We start from the raw sequence: 18,691 nt of genomic DNA on the forward strand, positions 1-18,691 counted from the left end.
ATGGGCCGGCGGGGTCATTGGACCTTACTTCCGCGATGATCAAGACAGGCATTTTACTGTGAATGGGAATCTTTACCGCTCAATGATAACCGTGTACGTTTGGCCCGAATTGGATGATTTGGACCTAATATGCAGCTTTTCTATATTATCTTCTTGATATTTCGAAGCCAATTTCAGAATGGCATTCGATAAAAACTCTCATCCGTATTCGCAAAAACTGGAACAGTCGATTTTCACAAGTTTCTCTTTGCGGCATAGACAGGAAATGGTAACAACCATTAGGCGCAAGGTCCTGACTAGAAGGTGAATGCATTAAATCTTTCTAAACAAAGCTTAATTACTATGAATATGTGTATGTGGCATTGTCTTCGTGGAATTCGAATATTATCTTAAGGGGTTAGGAGTGTTTCAAAGGTACAAAAAAAGTTATTTTTACAATTTTTTTTGATATGAAAAAATCATATAGTTTTAACATATAATATGACATACCAATGGTATATATTTGCACAATGTCTCCTGAAATTTTGCTATAAAATTGTTGAAAATTGAGCCGCTGAGACCTCATATCCCTGGGGCTCTCACAAAAAAATGCTTTCGCCGTGGCCAGCATAATTTATTATTGGTTCATCTAAAATTAAAAAAACCAAACATATTCCGTTAAAACATATGTATATGAATCTCGTGTTTGAACGAAGAATAAAATTTGAACAAAAAATCTCATTTGTTGGTAAAATTTTCGCCATTTATTGGCTTAAAACAATAAGTTGTAATGAAAAAAACTCTTCGTTCAATAACTAGATAATGTTATTTTAAAGATGTGTCTACAATTCGAACCAAATCGGTCCATAGCTTTTCGGAAAATCGTGTCCACCGACTTCAAAAATGGAATTTTGAGAAAAAACACATTTAAAGTTTTGCGCAACACTGGCATGGCCTGATGGGAGGAAATTCCGATGGGTGTCTCTTTTAGAATTTTACTCGATTAAAAATTTTGGGAGAATATTTTAAACATATTGTATTATGTAATAAGACAAAAGAAAAGATTTTTTGAAATTTTCAAACCCACCTAACCCCTTAATGACCAAAGATTGCAGTCTTCACACGGTCGACGACGTCAATTTACTCTTGACACTATCATCGGCACACATCCTTTTCAGAAATATATCGATTTTTTTTATCTCAATTCATTCTACATCCATGCATCAAGCTTCTTTTTTAAACCTACAGCGTTCACAAAACATTTCTAGGCGAGTTTTCCCGATCATTTGGACTTTTTTTTACCTTTTAACTTTTATCATTTGTCGTATTTGTGGACCTATGTACAAAAAGTCCCTCTTCAATTTTTTCCAGCTGAGTTTGAGGAATTTCTCTTTTAGATATACAAAGCCACTGTCATCTTTAGGCATAGCTTTTAAACATTTTTTAGCAGGCCGCACTTAATGTGCAATGGTGGTAAATTAATGTCATCAGGGCCCACTAAAAGATATTTTTTTTTTAATTTGTGTGGCCTGTAGTAGGGTTTTATGCTTGGGCTACACTTTCTTTATATATTCGCATATGAAACAGAAAAATTTTGTGTAACCAAGTTGTGGTCCAAGCAAAAGTGCAATGCCTTTAAAATCACCACAAATTTTCCAAGCGTGTTTATTGTATTCAACTTTTTGAAGAAGAAATCGAATATTTTTGAAAGTCTTTCAGTCCTGAACCGGCATTGAAGGAAGCTTATTTCCTTTACGCAGCGCCACTCTTTTCAAACTAGTTTTTGAACAATCGCCAATGATCATATTCAAATATCGAAACAGGAACTTTTTACAATAGACTAAAACATCAGCTTTAGAAATTTAAGGTTTTATTCTATCGTCACGATGTCGTTATAAGATATACATATTTATATGAGTAGTAAGTAAATTCCAGTCTTTAATCTAATCGACAAACTATTAAATCGTTTAAATCATTTTGTGTCATTAATTTTCCTTCCGAAGTTGACGGTTCATAATTTGGGTTACTATCTTCAAATACTTCATCGTGCTGACTTTCTATAGTAGAACAAGTTCCAGAGTATAATCCTTACTTTCTGAGGCTTTGGTGCAGGCAGTTTGGCTCTATAAAGGATGAGTCTGATGGCTGAAGACATGTCTGTATACTCGGTAGTGTGTTTGGATTTGGTTGTAATGTCTTTAGTTTAAGTCAAACAAAAATACCAATCACTTACATGATCCTTTGGTTCGGTCCAAATCATTGTTATAGCATATGGCGAATGTCTTGGTCCTTGTTTAGCTTAACCTAAAAGCAGTCTCACACCCGTTACACAACATTTTTGTTAAACCCAGGACTAATCTTGATTGAATGGTCTAAATAACATTATTCTCTTAATGACGGGAAATTACCTTAAATTGAAGAGGTCGAAAGTCGTTCAGAACGAGGTATGTCTTCAACGACCTCTCGGTCGTTTGTGAAAGTTTCGTACTACTGAAAACTGGTTCCACGGGGCGTCAATTTCAGTTTGGGGAATAAGAAAAAATCACACGGAGCCAAATCTGGTGAATACAAATGTTGACCGATGGTACTCATTGCGCTTTTGGCTTTAAATTCGAACACAATCGTGGCTCGATACTATGGTGCATATCATCTTGTTAAATCCATTAATTGTTTTTCCACAATTCTGGCCGTTTTCGACGGATGTTCTCACACAAACGCCTCAATACAGCCAAATAAAACTCCCTATTGTCCTTCCGGAACAAAGTCATGATGCACCAAACCATGAATATCAAAGAAAGCAATGAGCATCAGCTTGATTTTTGAGCGGCTTTGGCGTTGTTCTTTTGGTTTCAGCTCGTTTTTTGCCTCCATTCCGATGATTGTTGACTTGTTTGTTTGTCAAACCCATAAACCCATGTCTCGTCGGCAGTTATAACGCTTTGCATACCCAAAATATTCAATAAAAAAAATTATTCGAGTGGACTCGCGAGTGATGTTGAGTTCTGTCGCCAACTCTCTAAAACGATTTTCAAGCACCTTATCCTTCACTTTTTTAACATTTCCTTAAATTGAAGAGGTCGAAAGTCGTTCAGAACGAGGTATGTCTTCAACGACCTCTCGGTCGTTTGTGAAAGTTTCGTACTACTCGAAAGTTTATGTTTTTTGATAAAACTTAATCACCGTTAGCCTCTTCCAATATTCGCAGCGATTCCTCACACGAAATTTGATTAGAAATACAAAATTTGTTCGATATTTTCATCCATTGTAAAAGTCGCAACGCACAACTAAGGTGTACTGACCAAAGCAGCTGCTGTAAATAAACTGGTTGACAGATCACGCTAATATTTGGCGTGATTATTAAGGGCAGAGCTGCCAACACAGCAACATACATTTTTTTGAAATAGCATTTACCCGGGTAATTCAATTACAATTGCTTTTTGGTCACAATATATATTGTTAATGAGGTTGCATCGACATAAGCTAAAATCATGAAAATTTTCGTGTGACAAAAACAGTGTTCCCAGTGTTATTAACCACTCCAATTATTTGCAATAAATAGATAATTGGACACATTAAGCAAAGGATGTTTCACTGAAGTAGCAAGATTACAGCTGACAAGCGCGTTCTTAGTCAGCTGCAACACCTAGTATAAATTCAACTGAATATCTAACTTTTTTCTGTGAATATTTGAATATAAAATATTTCAAACTAAAATGCAGTTTTTTACACAAAAATATTTTTTTTATTATTAATTTAAATTATTCTTACGTTGCGTTTATTTATAAACTTAAAAAAATATAAATCTGCAATTGATAAGTACAGTTAATAAATTAATTAAGCCAGCTAATAAACAGAAAACTTAAAATAAAATGTAAGCAAATATATTAGTTTTAAATTATATAAATAATAATGCTTAGTATCAAAATCAGCTTTTTCATTAAATTTCTTAATGCTGCCTAATAGTAAACCTGCGCTCTTCAGCCGAAGCCGAAGCATTACTTGATAGGCCTATTGGTTGTCGGTAATGCTAAATAGAGCAAGAGATTCAGTAGAACTAACAATATTTAAACTTTTTTATTATAAATACATTTATTTTATACACTTTTTCAGCTTGTATTGTACATAAATTTATATTGTTGTTGTGATTTTCTTGTAGAAAAGGCAGTGCTTTCAATTTAAGCCCAATAAAATTATGCTTACAGTTTCACATTGTATTTACAAATAACATTTATGGTTAGTAGACATTAAAAAAAATTAATTAAATATTAAAAAAATAATTAATTTTTAACATACTTAGTTAAATTATTTGCTTCAAGTTCGCATTTCGTGTTTTCGTTTTTCATATTTCTTTTTGCCTTAGCTTTTAACAGTACCATACGCACACTAACACACTTATAGTTCCACACACACGCACACTCAAACACACATTTAATTATGATTAATAGTTTTTTTCTTGTTTTTGTTTTAATTATTGGCCTTGGCCCTTATTAAAATTAATATTAGCACTTTTCGCTTTACAACAACATGAAATAACTAGTTTTCGTTTAGTACGCTCTCTGTTTTTTATCATATACAAGGCAACATTAGAGTATTACTTATGTATTAACAGTATTTTCAATTTCTTTTGTTTAATTAATATTAAATGTATGTATATTTTTACAATTTAAATATTAAAATCTCCGATAAAAATGTTAAAAGCACATTTTTGTCGCGCTTGCGCTCTCTTCAACTCGCCTGGCCGCAAGCTTAGTTATTAGCTTTCGCTTACGCGCCGACGAGTAGAAAATGCAACAATAAATTTCGTGACTAGCAAAGATAGTATGGTAGCTTTTTAAAAAAAAATATATTTAAAAATTAATTATAAAAAAGGGTTAAATAGCAAATAATTTTACACGGAGCCGAGTAGAAGTGGAAGCCACATGTTTCGCTTTCGTTTGGCTTCGTTTTGGTTAGTTACTGCGAAAGATCGCACACAACGCACACAATGCGGCTGAGCAAGCACCGTCGTTTTCGCCGCAAACAAACGCGTAAGAGTTCACGCGCACAACAACAATTAATCTCAATGCAAAACCGCCCTGAAATGTCGGATAAAGGTCAAGAGTGATATGCAATTTTAGGTGTTTAAATTTGTTGGGGATTCGGCCCATTTTATGGACTCGGTAGCGCTCACAGATGTTCGTCACCATGGTAACCGTTACGTAGTGGCTGTCGCTCCATAGAGTGATCACGTGGCCGATTGCGATTGAAGAAGCCGCACTGCACAAAAAATTCAAAGAAATTAAAATTAAATAAAAATCGTAAAAAGAGGTTTCTGTAAACTAACAACAAACTAATCATGACAGCACTACTAACCTTATACAGTAAATAGATCAACAATAACAGAATGAGCGCACCGGCGCACGCCGCCAACACCACTACCCACAGTGGCACCACATCCGGCACTGGTATGGGTTCCGGCTCGGCTTTGTAAAATATTTCATGCGTCTTTATGATCGGCACCTTTGGCTCGCCAATGTATGGCAAACGTGTCACATTCGCCGCGGCCATAGTGGAAACATTCAACGGCAAATTACCGGCTAATTTCTCCATTGTCTTTGCCACCGTACGCATGCGTATAGACACCCATACGCCCTCATCCTTGGCCAGATTCTTGGCTACGCAACGTAGCGTCTGACATTTTGCCGCCTTGCAAGGTGATACCCAATCGATTTGCGTCAATTCGTCGGCCTCGGCGGCTGCGTCTTGACGTAGTTGTGAACCCGATGAGAAAGATGACTGCGAAGCTGATGAAGATGACGACGACGAGGACGATGACGATGACGACGAAGATGATTCCTTGTGGCTACCACCGGTGGAGGAGTATGAGCTCGACGACTGCGACTGTTGATAGGCGGCACTACGCTGTTGTTGTTGTTGCCCCTGCGTTGCAGGAGAATTTCGCGCATTTATTTGGTGTTGGCCCGCTGATTGCTGGATAGCTTCTTCATCATAATAGTCTTCATTCTCCATGCCATAGTAAGGTTTATTGCCAGCTGGTGAACGTACGCGACGTGTGTAGGTTTGTTGATAGCCGTAAGAGGTGCCGCCGTTATCACCGAATTGTCCATCGTGTTGACGCAGTTCGTTGTCCACATTGTCACGATGCATTGTGCCCAAATCCAAAACACCCGCTTGGAAGCCCTGACCGTTTGTGTTGACTTTGTCGTAGTTGCCGCCACCAACGGCGCCTCCAAAGTTGTTATAATTGTTGTTGTTGCTATTGTATGTGGCGGATGATGAGACTGAGCCGCGGCGCGCATCATAAGGCTGATATGCTTTTTGTTGATACTGCTGCTGTTGTTGTTGCTGTCTCAGCTGATTTGGTCGGTAAGCGCCACCCGATGAGCCTTGGTAGTTGGCGTACATTGATTGCTCTGGTTGACTACTACCACCCGGTCCAGCCATTTGTATGTGACCTTGTGTGCTCTGCGCACCCCCATAACTGCCATGGATATTGTCAGCAGCAAAACCGCCCGCTTGCTGGTAGTTTGCTGAATGCTGTTGTTGTCCCTGATTCAAAGGTTGCGCATAGTATTGCCCAGCACGATCCAAACTAGTTGAGTATTCGGTGCTACTCTCCACAACATACGGACGTCCGCTAGCATCATAACTTGTTGTCGTGTTCTTTGTGCGTACAATAACAGTGGGACCATGCGCACCAGCACCACTGCCACCACCAGAGGATGATGACGATGTGGACCATTGGTATGAGCTACCGGTGCCAGTACCAGCACCGCCACCATAACCAGCGCCTGCACCACCGAAACTCGATTGCGAGCTCGACACCGCGGCTTCGTGCGCACGTTGTATATGTGTAGCTGAAGCATCGCCAGTACCCTCCTGTTCGTCCTCCTTCTCAAGACGTCTTCTCTCCTCTGCGGTTAGTACCTTGGTGCCGCGCCCTATAGTTACAGCTGTACCAGCAGCGCTTGCACCTTCAGCCGTCTCGACACCACTGTAAATTGTTGAGCCAGAACCAGACGCAGAGCTGGATGCGCTACTGCTGCTCGTCTCTGTGGAGAAAATAACGCCACGCTCTCGCAGATACGATTTGTACATCAAGTTATTATCCAATTTCAAGCGAAGCGGATTGACACCCAAATGTGGGTCACATACAATATTGCCGTGTGTTTCCGGTTGATTCAACATGTACATCAAGAGATCACCGCCCACAGTTTCATTGGGATAATGTATGAGTATAACAGCTTCCTCGATGTAAGAGGGTCCATTATTGCGTATATTATACAGATGTACAACTTGTGGACCCAAATCCTCCTCTTTGGTAGCATTTTCAATGGCCAAATAGTCGGACGCTTTGTAGAGTTGAAAATCGGGCAGTGAGGCGCTAAAGTCAGCAATAGCAATGAATTTAAACTTATCCTTATGCACTGATCAGCGATAATAATATCTATGACTTACCCTTCAATATCCAAATCGGTTTCCACCCAAATGTCAATATTTTTAATTACAACATTGTCGCGTTGATTTCCATCGATTTCGGCATTGGTCGAATTGGCTTCCATGTAGAAGTGATAGCTGGGAGACATGCCGAAAGTCTGCGATGGCAACATGATCACATTGAATTTCGCCTATAGTGAGGACAATAATGTAGTTAGAAACTGAATATTTGGTTGACGGTCCTAAAGGTTTACTCACAAATTTCTTCTCCTGCAATGGATTGCCAAGATCACATTTTAGCGTGTAGTTGTTCGTTTCGGAAGGTGCCGAACACGTAATGGGCGTATCACCCTTCTCGACCAAATTTTCAATCTTGATAAAGTCCAAATCCTTTGGCATGACCATGTAGAAAGCAGCCTCGAAAGCATCTTCATTACGATTCGTGACTGTTACTTCGACAATTAGAGGCTTGTGTGAGCCATGTAGGTATTTGTCGACGGTCCTATAGTAAAAGAGATATTGTTATTAAAAGTGGTAAAGCCGATGTATGATGTTTTCAAATTGTGTTTCACGATGTCTGCCGATAATTACATCTTTTCAAAGTGTTTTCCCCTTCATTACGGAACACAGACTTAAGACATACTCTGTATTTTCGAAGATACGCATGGAAATACTTACACAATATCCAACTGTAGATCGGGTATACAGATATTATCCAAACCGCAATTCTTTTGTATATTGATGGCATCACGCAAAATGATCTCGCGATTCTGATCAATAACGGGTTCGAGCAAATCACGTTTACGCCTAATTACGGGAGCCAAAGGACGTCGGCTACGCAGATCATAGCGCATCTCAACTTCGAGGGGTGTTAGCTTGTCCTGCACATTATCCACTAGATAAACAGTCTCATTCCGACAATAAGTTCTGCCATATTGTAAACTAATCGACAAGTTACGTATATTCTTGCCTTCATCGAGCAGGAAGAACATACGCGGCTTCTTCGGTTTCTTGGCGTCCAACACCCAGGACACATCAAAGTCTAAGTTACGCGGCAAATATTCGCCCGTATAACTCCAACAGGTCATAATTTCCGTACATGGCACACGTTTACCATCACGCACCGTCTGACATTTACGATCATCCAAACTGATCAATTTCGATTGGTTGACAAATGAGGTCATCGCATTGACCGCCGCCACAGGACGTGACTTGAAAATGAACACTTTGTCGGAGGCGTAAGCACCCACCGCCAAATCGGGATATGTATTGCCATCCATATCAAGTCCACCGGAAAGTGAAAAACCAAATGTGTGTGGATATGGTGCGCCCTCAACAATATCCTCCGATTTGATAATCTGCGATGGTTTCAACAATGGACCATTCGGTGAACCATGGAAGATGTAAACGACGCCACGACCTTCGGGGCCATCATAGGGTGCACCCACAGCAAAATCACCATAACCATCACGATTGATATCACCAAGCGTGGTGAGCGACAAGCCGAAACGCCCTTTCGTATTGTAACCTTCGCGTATATGCTCGATTGGCCAACGTGGACCCTGGAAGAGTAGGCAAATTTATACATACAGTTAGTTTCTGCTTCCACTTCATCACTTGCTCTTTCAACTATCAATACTCACACTCTCCATCTGCAAGAAGACGTACACGCGTCCCACATCGTATTTACCCTCCACATTTCCCGGTTCGCTATACATCGGCGCACCGATAATCAAATCGTCCAAACCATTGCCATCAACATCGCACGCAGCAAGCGCATAACCGAAGTATTCGCCAATCTGATGTCCAGTGAAATTGAATATATTCGTCATATTCCAATGATTCACCACAACTTTGCCGAGCAAACCGGCACCACGTGGCATACCGATCGCTATGTCCTCAAACCGATCGTCATTGAAATTGCCAGTGGTCATTGAGTAGCCCAAGTAGGAGTCATCGTCTTGTGAGCTACTCTCGGCCGTTGAGTACACTTGATTTTCCGGACGTGTTACGTCATACGAATATGTTTGACCTATTAAATAACGGTTATTTAGTACATTTTTTTTCTTGTGTTCTTCGTTTTATATAATTAACTAATTTATTTACAAAGTATCATATATTTCTTTGTAAGTTCTCAAAGCGTTTAGTAAAAGCGTTCAGTTGCTGGTGAAATTTGTGTAGATTAAATATACCGTTATGATGTGCTTCGATGTGTGTGTTTGTAGCTCTGCTACTTTGGTTAGTCGGCCGAAATTGGTAGTTAAGTAGAAAAGTTAGGTCATAGTCACCAAACTAACAGTATTTACGTATAAATTATGAAGTTACTAATTTATTTTAATTATGATAATGTACTTGGTTATAAATTATTTGATGAGTTTTAGTTTATGTGTCCACAAATGTTGATTTTAACTATGCTTAGATGAGTTTTTATTCGCTAGATATGTTATGAATGAAATAGACTAGTATTTATGGTATATTATATTATATTTCTACGTAAAAAGTATAAAAATGATTAATTTAATTTCATTTGTGATTCTTTTATAAAATAAAAAATATATTTTTTTCACTTTCTCTTCCTTTAAATATTATAAATAATTATGAGCGTTTCAAAGCCGTCGAATATATTAATTTTTATAATCATAAATTAATATTTGAATATGTTGAACAATTGGTCGCATAGGAGAAAGAACGGGTAATATTAAGACTCGATCCAAAATAAGGAAACGAGTTTATTTCGTCTGTTTTTTTCAAATGGTTCATCTCAATTCATAGTAGTTCTCTCGGCTCCGAAAAATGTTTCTGATAATGACGATTTGATGTGTTCTTAAATAATTTCTGAACATCGTTGTAGATAGGTAGGTAGGAGTGCAGCCCTATCGGGCTCAATTAGCACTTGATGTGCCATTTTGATACACTATTCGTAGAACCTCCTGTATCTGCTATTACTTTTCACCATTTCTCTCAAACCATTTTGAGGTTTCGATGAAACTACTTACGTCCGATATGCTTTTAGTGGAAATCCATTTAAGGTTCGGTGCTTGATGGATTCCAAGTGTTTTGTGTCGGATCTGTGCTAGAGCTGGGCATTCGCAGAGAAAGTGGAAGATTGTTTCCTTGTTCCCTCAACAACTCAACATCATTGTAGTTTAATTGAAAAATAAAGTGTTTTCCATAGAAACGCAACAAAAGCGTGACAATTCTTTTCAGTAAGGTTGGGCATTTCATCATGGAAAGATATACGATCCAACAACGTGTCGAAATTATTAAATTTACTACCGAAATTCCGAGTCAGTGTCCTCAACTTTAAGAGCGCTACAGCCAATTTATGGTCGTCACAATCTTCCTGTCATATCCACAATTGAGCCTCTAGTGGAAAAACTTGAATCCACAGGCACAGTACAAAATTTTTCCGTACCAGTGAGACAAAGAAGTCTCTGTAGTGTTGAGAATATTGTTGGCGCTAGCGCATCAATTGAGGAAGACCCAAATCAATCTCTCTCAAGCGTTGGGCATCTCTGTGACGTCGATGTGTGGAACTTTCCGATAAGATCTTAGCCTATATATCAAAGATCAAATTTACGCAAGAACTGAAGCCGCTTGATCACCAAAATCGTCGTATGATCGTGAATTGGGCTGACCAACAAATTGAAAATGATCCGAATTTTCATCGAAAAATCGTCTTCAGCCATGCGGGTCATTTCTGGCTGAATGGCTTCGTCAATACGCAAAATATGCGATGTTGATCAGGCAGCAATCCACACATACTCCATGAGTCACCATTGCATCCCAAAAATATTACCGTTTGTTGCGGTTTATGGGCCGGCGACGTCATTGGGCCGTGCTTCTTCCGTGATGATGAAGACCAACACGTTAGTGTGAATGACAGTCGCTACCGCTCAATGATAACCGAATAATTTTGACCCGAATTGAATGATGATGATTGATGTGGACTCAGACAATATGTGATTCCAACAGGACGGCACTACAAGCCACACAGCGAATGTCACAATGGATTTATTTAAAACGAAGTTTGGTGAACGTGTTATCTCACGAAATGGTCCAGTAAATTGGCCGCCTCTTTCGTGTGATTTGACACCGTTAGACTATTTCCTGTGGGGTTACGTGAAGTCTATGATCTATTTCAACAAGACAGCGACGATTGATGAACTACGTACTAATATCGAAAGTGAAATTGCAGCAGTATCGGCCGATTTAAGCTTGAAAACCGTCGGAAAATTGTGTTAAGCCTAGACTTCTGCAAGCGTGGCCGTGGTGGCCATGCGAAAGAAATTGAGCATCATATACATACATTATAATAGCATCGAATTTCACGGGAATAAAGATTTTCTTTGATATCCCAAACCGTTTTCCTTTTATTGAAAAAAAAAATAAATTTTGTAGCGCTCTTATTGAAAAACCCGTTCGAAACTATCTTTTAAAGTAAATCAGATCTTCGCTAAATTTGAGGATCGCTCAAAAATTGGCTTTCAATTTAAATGGGAGTAAGGAATCTGAATTTCAATTTCTCTCTTCTCTGAATTTTTGTAATATGATATTTTATTGATATTTCTCAGCAATCTAACTGTGTTGCTTCTGAAATATACTGAGAAATATTCCTCCTTTGATTCCAACAGTGTTCAGAGTATATGTTTAACTTCTTAGTATTGATCGGACTTCTTAAAATCGTATCCTAAGTCATATTTGTAGTTAGATTTATTCTTAAAATACAATCAACTTGGGTATTTCGGAAGGACCATAACTCAAAAGTGCTATTATAAATATTGCGATTGAGTTTTAAGAGATCGTGTTCATATAGATGAATACAGGTTATGTTCGAAGTCAAAATTTTAATATTTGACAAACCGGCGGCTTCCAACAAAATATTTGTTTTGTGAAAAAATGTACCTTTCAGAGCGGCTGAATCGAAATTATTATAATAAAAATCTTATTCTTACAAACGATACCTGAAAAATATAGCCAAAAGGGTCGTGTTAAATGTCGGTCGATCCAGATGTTTCGAAGAAAATTTCTTCACCGACTCTGAAAATAGCGTACAGAGCAAAACGCTTCTAAGATTTTGGATAATCGGCTCAACTAAGTTAAAAACTTCGATTAATACGGTCATAACTCAGAAAATAGTTACCGGATCAATTTCAAATTTGCGGAGAATGTTTCCCACTATATGCATTAAATATATATGCATATATGTATATGTATATATGTACATATATTCACGATTTTTTGAAGTCCCATGTATATATAAGAACTCAATAGCACTTTAACAAACTGTATGTATTTATAATTTAGCACAGCGAGTATGTCCAAGATCAAGACAAAAGTTCTGAGAAAATTAATGTGAAATATAATCAATGTATTAAATAAATTCGGAACACTTTTAAACTGTATAATATGAAAAAAAAAAAAATTTTTTTAAACATAACTTTATGGGTTTTCCCTATAATAATCAGTAAACCTCAAATGAAAGAAAACGGTGCACACGACGATGATGATCCACTAGGACGTGATATATGTAGGTGTTCTCAAACAAGAAACGACGCAAAAATGAAGTGATTAATGATTTATTGCAAGCTTTTTGGCGCAGCGTGCATAATTGCAACCCTGAGTCTTACACAAAAGTTCTGCCAACTCTTAAATTAAAAACACCAAATGCCAAACCAGTAAATATGTAAAATTGAAGTTAAAAATTTAGCTTAAAAAATTTAAATTATTTTTTTAAATATTTTTTCTAAAGCACTTAAACCAAAATTATATGTGAAGGGAAGGTATGAAATTTAGAATTTTGAGTTAGTATCGATACCGACAACCAACAACAATGCTAATATGGAGCCACAGAACCCTTGCGTTCAAGTCATTAATATGTATACAGGGTGGTTTGTTCTATGTATTAGAGATATACATTTGTATGTATGTGTGGTTACAAGGCAGACGAGAAGACAATTACAGCAACAGCAACAGCAATGACAACAACAAAAAAGCAGTGAGCAATATTACGCAGCGTTTTTTATTGCAATTACATAAGCCCATTTACATATACAGTTACACTTTTACCGCCTTTATACAGGGTGTCTCTTTATATAATATACTCTGAAGTCTTTACATACTATGTATGAAGTTAAATGATGAAAAACTCATTTGTTTATAAGAAAAGCGATAAACAGAATTTAGAAGAAGCAAAGGCCACTTAATTAACCAAATATTATTTTTGTTGTTAAGTAAGATTATGAGTTTTTTTGTTCTTTTTTGCATTTAATTTATTTTAGTGTTTCGATTATGGTTTTCCTTATAGGATTTATTCTGAGTTTTAGCGCTTGCTTTATGCATAGTTTCTTTACCTCCGGTGCCGAAGGGCTGATAAAATGGCGGCTTATATGGAAAGGTTGCATCTGGTGATATTGAGTAGGCTTGTCCTGTTTTTGAATTGTTTTTGTTTATTTATTTTATATTTTTTATGGTTTCGTTTTATATTTTTTTTTGTGTTAGTTTTCGTTTTATACATATTTGGTAATATTATTATTTTTTTTAATTAATTTTTTATTAAAAATTTTTTTTAGTTGGTTGTTTTATTTGGTCGATTGGTTGGTTGAGAATAGCACAACAACGAAACAACAACAATTCGCAACACAAGATTGTTATAGAGTTACAGATTTAAGTTGGGTTTGTTGATTTTTTTTTGTTTTTTTTTTTGCATAGTTTTGTGTTTTTTATTTCATATTTTTGTAGGAAAGGGTGCAGAATCGGGCGGTAAACGAGAAGAAAATAAATAACGGCAATAAAATAAATTAATTAATAGTGTACAAAATTTGATAAAAAGGTAGATACATTTAACAGCAAATAATTTAGTAGCAAATATTTGCAAGGAATATTTTGGCAAAGCAAATTTGACGATACTAGGGAGTTGAAATTTTATTTTTTAAATGTTGAAGCTAAGCAACTTATTCACTATTTACTTTGGATGAAATTATTGGAAAGATATGCTAAAAGATTTTATAGCAGTTTTTGCCTTAATTTTATCCTTTGCAAATATTTGTGGCAAAATATTTTTAATTTTAGTTTAAATACACATAAATTATTTAGAGTGAAGCCAATATAACATTGAGAATATTTTTAAAATTTGTGTTGTTAAAAAAATTTTCAGTCGTTAATCATAGAAATTATATACATACATCTAAATATATATATTTTTAAAAATATACAACATAATTATAATTATTAGAGCTTTGTAGTGATAAGAATCCATATTCGAATAAACCCTACTTTTCGATAAATACAAATTAGACGTAAGTTTCATAAAATTATTTAAATAATTTATACTAAAAATTACACATTAATATATCTCGTTTCAAAAAGCTTGCACTTTTCATAAAAGCTGTTAAAAACTTTCATAGAATTTGACAAAAACATACAATTTTCTATCAGCTTTTATGTAAAGTGAAAGCTTTTTCTATTGTTTCAAGTCCTGTGAAAGCTATCCTATTCCTATCAGCTATTATGTAAAGTGAAAGCTTTTTCTATTGTTTCAAGTTCTGTGAAAGCTATCCTATTCCTATCAGCTTTAATGTAAAGTGAAAGCTTTTCTATTGTTTCAAGTTCTGTGAAAGCTATCCTATTCCCATCAGCTTTAATGTAAAGTGAAAGCGTTTTCTATTATTTCTAGTTCTGTAGAAACACACTTATATTAAAGCTTGATTAAGTTCTATGCTCTTTGGTGCAATGATTTTTTTATTGCTCTACTTCAAAAGTGTATTCTAGTCCAGAAATATACAAAACAAAAAAAATAGATTAAACACTACAAAATATCTCCCTAAAAAATTACATATTTTTGTACACTTTAAATATTTTCAAAGATTTATTCCTTTTAGTGTCGTGAAAATTTAGCTGGCTTAGACTAAACCTAAATTTTCAACGCGATTTTCTCGACACTACTTTCTTCGACGTAGTCGTCACAATATCTCTAGTTCCAATCAGTCGATTTACTAAAAATTTGTCATGAATATTCTTTGGATGCCCTTATTTTGTTATGAGTGAATTCGAGAAAGTTAATAAAATAGTTTTTCACGTCTTTTACACCATTTCATGTGAAATTTAATTTTCGATTTGAGTTCATATAATTGATTTTTTATTGGTGAAATAGTAAGTTTTATGCAACAAAATATTTAAATCAATGTGCGAAAAACTAAATTGTTTTCAGTTTCTTCGAAGCTTTTAAATATGAAAGCTCATACTCGTGCATAATCACTTCCCAAAAAAATTATTTTTTTCAATATTTTGCTTTTCCTGAGACTCTGGCATGATTTAAATACAAATTTCACATGTTTCCTGGCATTATGCTGTCAAAGTTTCACGTAGCTTTTTAACACCTGCTCGCGCGATAAACGTGAATACAATTATATGCTTTTAATGCACAGTACATGGCTCAATTCGCTAATTTTTACAGTTTCTTCGAAGCTTTTAAATGTGAAAGCTCATACTCGTGCATAACCAGTTCAAGCACGGTAAAATATTTTTATTTCTACATTTTGCTTTGCCAGAGGCTTTGGCATGTTTTAGATAAAAATTTCACATGTCAGCTGGCATTATGCAGTCAAAGCTTTCACATAGCTTTTTAGTACCTAATTACGCGATAAATGTGTTTTAAATTATATGCTCTTAATGCACAATATACATGACTCAATTCCCTGCTTTCATTTAAATATTATTACGTTGTAATTCTAAAAGTGCTTATTTTTCGTGAAAGCTCGCGCCACGAAACTTTCATTTTAATATTTATGCTTAGTTTTAAACTTATTTGTAACATATAATTAGTTTAAAATTAAAATTAGACCATAAAATGAGGCCATAAAATCACTTATGCATGCAAGTTTTTTTTTTGATTTTTAGAAAACTCATATATTTATAAAATCGTTTTTCTCAGTGTATATTTTTACTTATACTTAGTTACATGGATTTTTGAAACTATGTTTTACTTGTCGATATTTTGTCCCTGTTGTTGCACGACAGTACGACGATTATAAGAAGAAAACAACAATAACAGCAATAAATACACATGCATTACTAAAACAGCAGGATCACGATAATCGCGTTTTATGCCACAAATTATGCGCTCACGTGATGCGATGCCGCATATAACATATTCGTATAAATGCTCGTACAAATATGGGCAGAAGGAAAAATCGAACTACAACAAAAATAAATTCAATTTCCAGTGTTGGATATTTTCGTTTGTTGCTATTTATTTCCCCCAGCGGACGCATGCGCGCTTAGCTTCTAAGACCGCTTTGAGGCATACAAATACATACATAAATGCATACATTTACAAAGTTTACACCAACAGATACGTAGATACGTAGGCAATACCTGGTTGCGTTTAGTTGTCACAAGCAATCACAAGAAATACTTAAAATCAATTCTAACCACAAAATATTTTACGAATATTTAAGTAACAACTACCGAACATTTAGTTTTAACAGTAATATTATAGAATATTTATGAGTTTCTATATGGTATGTTTAGAATAACCCGTTATATGACTTAGACTACGTTTTTACGTTTGGTGTATATGTACTCATCTACTAAATATTTCTATTTGTTTGTCAGTTTAATTTTGTGTGGGTCTGCAGTTTTGGATTTGTATTTAGGTATAATTTTGTTGGAGTTGGTTTTCTAAGGTAAAATATTAAGCTGATACGAAATATATGGTTTCTAAATTATTCGATAAGCTAAACAACTTTTTTATGTAACGATTTTTTTTTTTTTGTAAAATAAATTTTCTTATAGAACAATTTTGCGCATTCCACTTGATATTTACTTACTAGTCATACATAAATAATATTCAATAGCTTTAAGTATTCAAATTAACTACTTGAAAAACATATTAATAAAATACTTCAGCAGCTATTTTTAACAAACTTCTTACCTTGCCAGTACCAACTGCCGGGCGCACCAATGTACAAACGATCACCGCGCTAGAATTGTCAATAAAATGCGCTTATTATTATTTAAATGAAAATGTAAAAGATTGATCAATATTTTTTATGAAAAAATAGTAATTTCTCGAAAACATTTTTCAAAACATAGGATTTATACCAGTGCACAAGCCTGTGAAAATGGTAAAAAGTAAAAAACATCATAGAAAAATTAATGATAAAATATCAAAAAGTAAAGCAAAAATAATTTACAGGCGATCTGTGGTCTGGAAAACAAACAGTAGGAGTGTGATCGAATTTTTAAGTTTTAAAAATGGTTTAAGTCAATTCGCGGCAAAACTATGAGAAAGAAATTGTATGACAAAGTTGTAGGTAATGAAAAGATCTATAAACTTTGTATAAACATCTTTTTCACATAACCTCAAAATTTATGTAAACAATTCTTATATTTACACATAAATATCATGACGAAAAAAATCCACGAAATTCGGTGCAGACCTGTCTTTTTATGTCCCATATACACTTCATTTGTTTTTTTTTAATGAAAGCATTATTAGGCGTTATTTAGGTTTACGGGTTTAAAAAATTCTATTCTTGTTAATGACTGACTCGTATTAAATTCTACAATACCTCTAGAATATTGTCCTACATTTTCAAGTTGATCCGAGTAATAGTTTTTGAGATGCAGCCTTAAGAACTTATGCGCTCGGTCTTTAAACATGTTTTTCTCAAAACTGTGTTTTTGAAGTCGGTTGACAAGATTTTACGAGAACTACTCAACCGATCTTAATGAAATTTTAGACGGGTCTTTGAGATTCAATTCTTAAAAACTTGGCAAAGTATTTTTTCGATTACCATTTTTTGAAAAAAAAAATGTCGCGAAGTTTTCACTAAAAATTTCACTTATCCTGCCAAGGCGGGCGCGTCCTTTTTCGAGGGATCACCGGGAATGGCGTCGCATTGGGCGAGCTTAAAATATTTTTTCCAAAAATTTCAGAATTTCTTTGTCAATAGCTTATGTTTGTAACAATAAAAAACTCTAATAAAATATTTAATTTTTTATATGAGAAAAAAACTGTTGAAAAAGGCTGTTTTTACCCAAGGAAACCCATATAACCCCTAAAATTGTAGGGGGAACTATATAATTTTGTACTTAATATGAGAAGTGTGTAACTGTAGACTATTATTTTATTTTTGATCAATATTGTGTAACTAACTTTTGGTTGGGGGAAACTCTACCGCAGTTTTCCCCCTAGATCCGCCTCTGGTTTACACCAATCGAGAGAGGCGAAAGTTTCCTACATGCATTGCAAAATTTCCCGAAAAAAACG

At 35.5% G+C, this 18,691-nt stretch overlaps 1 protein-coding gene across 1 annotated transcript in view; it reads right to left on the reverse strand.

The window, feature by feature from the left end:
* Positions 1 to 4,081: 4,081 nt before the first annotated feature.
* LOC120773833 (integrin alpha-PS2) overlaps positions 4,082 to 18,691 on the reverse strand; it is a 68,091-nt gene continuing 53,481 nt past the window's right edge. The window contains exons 6-13 of the mRNA XM_040102954.1: positions 17,351 to 17,399; positions 13,770 to 13,844; positions 9,060 to 9,448; positions 8,095 to 8,978; positions 7,675 to 7,918; positions 7,438 to 7,607; positions 5,332 to 7,363; positions 4,082 to 5,235 (exon numbers count right to left, since the gene is read on the reverse strand). Coding sequence (XP_039958888.1) covers positions 5,146 to 5,235; positions 5,332 to 7,363; positions 7,438 to 7,607; positions 7,675 to 7,918; positions 8,095 to 8,978; positions 9,060 to 9,448; positions 13,770 to 13,844; positions 17,351 to 17,399 — 3,933 coding nt within the window. The 3' untranslated portion in view covers positions 4,082 to 5,145. The remainder of the gene's footprint in view (positions 5,236 to 5,331; positions 7,364 to 7,437; positions 7,608 to 7,674; positions 7,919 to 8,094; positions 8,979 to 9,059; positions 9,449 to 13,769; positions 13,845 to 17,350; positions 17,400 to 18,691) is intronic.

Source organism: Bactrocera tryoni, chromosome 4 (genome assembly GCF_016617805.1).
Source record: "Bactrocera tryoni isolate S06 chromosome 4, CSIRO_BtryS06_freeze2, whole genome shotgun sequence".
NCBI lineage: Eukaryota > Metazoa > Arthropoda > Insecta > Diptera > Tephritidae > Bactrocera > Bactrocera tryoni.